The 5,620-nt window shown below is 38.9% G+C and overlaps 1 protein-coding gene across 1 annotated transcript in view; it reads right to left on the bottom strand.

Annotated features, from left to right (window-relative positions):
* The window catches only part of CDKL5 (cyclin-dependent kinase-like 5), a 64,862-nt gene that overhangs the window by 10,718 nt on the left and 48,524 nt on the right, over positions 1-5,620 (bottom strand). Inside the window, exon 13 of the mRNA XM_012651675.1 lies at positions 74-146. Coding sequence (XP_012507129.1) covers positions 74-146 — 73 coding nt within the window. The remainder of the gene's footprint in view (positions 1-73; positions 147-5,620) is intronic.

The raw sequence follows: 5,620 nt of genomic DNA, 5'->3' as shown, positions 1-5,620 counted from the left end.
AAAACCATGACTGCTTGAAGGAGCAATGATCATTTTTTTATTAAGTGTTTAGCCTAAAACTTAATGGGAATACCAGGGGAGTAAAAATGTGTACTGTAGGTCCAAGTGTTCCTGAAACCCATTAGGACTTGCAATTTGAAACATCACTGAGAAAGATCCAAGATATGAGGTAAAAGTTTTGTAATGTAACAGAGCTGATAAAACAACTAGTGTTGGAACTCTGAATGATATATTTATAATTGTGAAAGCTAGAAATATATTTATAATTGTGAAAGCTAGAAAACTTCAGTCATGATGGAACGGCTGAGAATGGAATGGTGAAGAGTTAAAAGATTCTTTAACACATTGACTGCCACACTAGAAAAAAATTGTTTTCCTTGGGGCCAGGGTGTTTTATTACGAAAATAGAATAAAAACTTCAGAAACAAAACAATCCTTTCTAATTTATTGAAAAATTTGTTATTTTTTATTGTTTTCTGTGCAAGAGTTATATGCAACTTGAAAAATAGTTCTTGCGGCTCCAAGGTGAAGAGATGTGTGAGTTACATATGCTTCATGAGGCCCTTGGTTCAAAACTAGCTTGAGTTAAATACAACTCACATGGCAGTTAATGTGTTAAATGCAGTGTCATACTGTTAGGAAAAACACTCATCCCAGTGACAGACTGGGCCTAGGCCCTGGGAATTTGGTCAAAGTTTCTTATGACAAGTACTTTTGGGATTAAGGAGATGATCCTCTTGCTTGGGGCCTAAAGACAAACTACAGGTCCCAGCATTCAGTCACTTGAAGTTGTCAGGGAACAACAGTGGAACTGTGTAGTTCACTGGAATCACAAAAGCACGACTCCTGAGATCAAAAGGAGCCTCAGAGAGCATCTAGTTGAACCAGTAATACTATTTTTAGTGTTCTATAGCTTCCAGAAGTTAAAGAATTATATGCTTATGATACAGCTTATACCCTTCCATAATGGTGTCTGCACATAACCCAGAAGCACAGGAAAATATTCAAATTAATGAGTAGATGTTTTTACCAATCGGGAGGAAAGTCTAACAAAATATCAAAGGTGTACTGAGGGTAAAAGTGCTTTCTGCCAATTCAGCAAATCTTTAAGGGGGACATGTTCATCATGACTGCAATCTCAGAATGTGAATGGGCATTATTAGAAGAATGCTAATGCTGGCACAAGAGGAAATGAAGGCTTGAGACTCCAGTCCTACAAGGAAGCAGGATTTTGCATGGGAGGAGGGGAGTCTATCCAGGATGACATGGAGAATAAGATGAAAATGAGAGGCTAGGGAAGGGGAGGATAATGAAAGGAGGAGCAAGAAAAATAGCGTAGTGTCTGCAGTATGGATACTGCAGTGTTGGGTTCCTAAGACACAGAGAAGATGGCCAATGACTCTCTGCAGGGTCTCTTCAAGAGGCACTGGATAAACTAGAGCACAGGTGGGGAAGGAGGAATGATGAGGACAACATTTTCAAGCTGAGGCCGAGCCGAGGTGGTACGGTTAAGATCCAGGCAGGGAAAGATCCCAGATGCCAACAGAAAAAGGAAATAAATTACTTTTGAACTAGAGGATGAGAGCTAGGAATGAAGTGTTAGTATGGTTGCATCACCAAAAACAGAAAGTCAGAAGAAGAGAAGGAGACAGAGAAAAAACAAAGCAAACTCAGAAATATACAAACCTAGCGAATTAACAGAAGGGAGGAGGGAGGAGAGGGATGGGGGGAGGAGGAAGGGAGGGAGAGAGAGAGCGAGAGAGATGGAGAGAAGTTGGCTGGAACAAAGGCACTTGAAAAGCTGTGTGTTGCACAAAGGAATGAAGACTAAGCCTTGCACATTGACAACCAGCACTGAGCCAAATGGGTAAGAGTACGGCTGGTCCTTTCCCCGTCTGCCTGCAATCCCACCAGGTACAGACAGCAGCTTGGCGCTGAGTGGTGCAAAGAGGAGCAGTGCAGGAGAAGGGTAAGTGCGGGGCTCATATCAATCTCAGGGACAGAAGCTTTGAGAAGGGCCACCCACCCAGTCACCTGGAACATTATACAGGGTAGCAATTCTGATCAAAACAGTACAGGAGAAAGGGGATGAGAGGAGGAGTAAACAGGCACCTTCCCACAGTCAGGGGACTCCAGTGTTACCTAACACAACAGCTATTTCCATAAGGGGTCAAGAGGAAAGAAAGAACTCCAAAGACTAACCTAAATAAAGCAATTAAAACCAACTTAATTAAAGTCAAACAACATTTGCTGAATACTTTATTTGTGCCAGACCCTGTGTTAGGTGTTGAAGATACAGAGAAAAATAAAACAAGGCGTCTGATCTCACTCAAGCAGCTCACAGACTCCTGGGGGTGGGGGGCGGCGGCAGAGATTTGACAGCTAGGGAAGGAGCAGCCAGCAGGGTCACACTCACAGGGCTTCAGTATCATCCCTCTGGGAGCAGTGTGGAAGGTGAGTCGAAGAGGTGAGGGGCATTACTTTGTGACACTTTCCCTGCCACCTCCCCTACCCTGGCAGTGTGACTAGGGTGTGAGGAGAAAGTCAGTGAATAATTCTATAGGAGTAATTCTGCCAGTTACGGTGACAAGCAATTAAGGGATACCAGTAAACTCATAACTTTAAAAGAAAAAAAAAAAGACTGGGATTGTATGAGTTATAGCAATTCTTCACTTATCTTAACTAGCAGGATTTCCAAGTAATTTGGTTTACTGTTTAAGCGTTGATTTTTAACTTGATTTTGATGACAGTCTTTCTAAACATATTTATATATGTGATCTTTTAAAGCCAAGTAGAAGCCGCCTATTTTATAAATATACACTCTACATGGAGATCTGTGATGTGTATGATTTTCCCACCAGGGGCCTGAGGAAAGAAACATCCACTTCTCCCTACAGCTATTGCTCAGATCACTCTCCTTCTGCATGCTGCATTGTTACCTGGGACTATTTCTTGTCCTGACAACCTCACTGCCAACTGCTAGAACTGGGCATAAAAGGAGAGTAAATAGGCTCTGAGTGAGGGTGAAGGTGTTATGGTATTAGTAAAGATGATGAATCTGAATGCATTAACTCTATTTTTCTTGTTCTGAGATATTTTCACTTATTTTCTGGTTCTCAGTTGGGTTCTAGATAGCTGAGATGGCCAGAATATCAGCTCTGGATATATTATAATATCTATTATTTTAAAATGATTTTAAATGATTTTCCCATTGCAAGAAATGTGTACAATGTAAAAATATTCTCTTCCCAAAAGAAATCTGAAGTACTGCTCTCAAGGAGAAACAGACTGCCCCTTAGGTTAGTAATAATTTCAGAACAGCAATTCATTATGTTACCAAGACAAGGCTCTTTCGTGTTCTTGTAACAATGTTCAAATGTGCATGTCTCTTTAGGATAAAGAATATGATGAAACCAATTAGAGATCTTGTTCAAGAAAAAAATCGAGGCCAGTCAAGTTTAATTAATGACTTAGATTAAGTTAGATGTGACGCGGGAAGGAGCCGTGTCATAGCAGCATTATCATGAGGGGTAGTGGGAGCAAAGGAATAGAGGCAAGTCATCACTGGCACTATAGAACTCTCTCAAGTCTCATGACAGCAATACTAGAGTAAGGATGATCTGATGAAGACTCAGCTAAAGCTCAACATCCCAATTGTGCCTGTTTCTTTTCAAAACAACTGTTTTCAGGTTTTTACACATATCCATGTCTAAATAAGTTCTACTCAAACAGACTATAAAAAAGACAGGAACAATACAGTACTAATTCTGTCTATCCCACATTTGGATTTAATTTTGATCTGATCTACCTAATTTTCATAGTACTAAGGTAATCTGTAATTGTACTGGCTCCTTTTAAACCACCATCACTCCATTGTGCAATGACCAAGAAAAAAACAATTCCTTCTGCACCTCTGTATTTTCACAATTTAGACACTATTCCCATGGCTTGTCAAAGGCACACCTGAAAATGGTCAACACTGGTATTTAAAAGGAGCTGTACTTGCGTTCTTAGGTTAATGCATAGATCTTTTCTACATACTAGGGAGCACAAAACACCAACATGAAAGAAGAACACACTAAAGTTTATCAGCACAGTCAAGTGGAGGGGAAATGCCTGACAAAAGTCATGCTGAAATTACATGACATTAATGATAATTACTGTAGCCGTTAACATTAATGAGCCCTTACGGAGCCAGGCACTGTTTTAGGTGTTTTTTATGTATTACCTCATTTAATTATCACATGAACCTTATGAAGGAGGTGCTATTCTTAGCCGTATTTTATAGATGAGGAAACTAAGGGACAGATAAAGTCACAGGGCTAGAAATCGTCATCAATCAAAATATCTTATTGCCAGAGTCTATACTCTTAGTCACTGATGTTAAGACTGTGTCATTTTATAAATAAGGCATTGGATGTAAAGTGTGCTTATATAGAAAAAGTGTATTTACAGCTTTAAAAAAGTCGTTTGTATTATTGTTTTTTTTTGTATATGTATATTTAATTTTATTTATTTATTTATTTTAAAGTTTTTTTTTTAATTTCAGCATATTATGGGGGTACAGATGTTTAGGTTACATATGTTGCCCTTGCCCCCCCCCCAAGTCCGAGTTTCAAATATGTCCATCCTTCAGGTGGTGCGCATTGCACTATTATTGTTTTAAGAATAATCAAGTAATCACTATAGGGCACAATAACACTAAAATCTTGATATAATCCTGCCAACAGGGTCCAAATTATGAAAGCACATAGGGTCAGGAACACAGACATAAAGCCCTTCTGTGACTTCTGGCAACAAACACCAGAGATGGACTCTCTGAAAGATGGTCTTATTCTAAGTTCAGTGTATTACAGTGATGTCTCATTTTACGCTGTTGATAGAGAACTTAGTTAAGTTCTATGAAGCATACATAAACACGCTTCACATCTAGATTCTGGACAGTCTTTCTGGGCAGCTGAGAACAAAAAGTCTACATTATTACTATTTTTTAAAAAGTCCTTACTCCCCAGACAGATCTGCTAATGGAACTTGATATATACAATAATTCTCTCCCTAAATTTTTATTAGATATGACACAAAAAGATAGCAGAATAAGAAAAGTTGTCATATCACTTGAACCTTTTACTACCATTATGCTTTTATGGTAGCATTAAGGGCTGTTCTCTTATTTCTGTCTTTTTTACCCTAAATTAAAGTCAAGTAGTATAGAGGCGAAAACCATGAGCTTTGGAGTCAGAGCCCATTTAGGTGTGAATCCTGGCTCCCTCCTCCATGTACTCTTTTGTACTCCATGTTACTGGCTGTCCAGCATCAGGCAAGTTCCTTGACTTTTCTAAGCTTTGGTTCAGTTCCCTTATCTGTAGAATGGGAGGAACCCATACTTCAAAGGGCGATTGTGAGAACTGATTGAGACAATGCACAAAAAGTGCTAAGCAAAGTGTCTATACATGGTTCAATCTCAATAAAAGGAGACTGCAAAAATTACCATTCATGTCAAAAGAATGCAATGGGAGATGTATCAGGGGCTTAATGATTCAGGAGATTTTTTTCCTTTTATATATTTAATATAAATGATGAACTTGAAAAAAAATTTACCAATAATGACAATTCACATTTT

This window comes from Propithecus coquereli, unplaced genomic scaffold (assembly GCF_000956105.1).
Source record: "Propithecus coquereli isolate 6110/MARCELLA unplaced genomic scaffold, Pcoq_1.0 Scaffold362, whole genome shotgun sequence".
NCBI classification, from domain to species: domain Eukaryota; kingdom Metazoa; phylum Chordata; class Mammalia; order Primates; family Indriidae; genus Propithecus; species Propithecus coquereli.
Note: the sequence above shows the minus strand (reverse complement) of the source record. Positions and strands in the feature narration are given on the sequence as shown.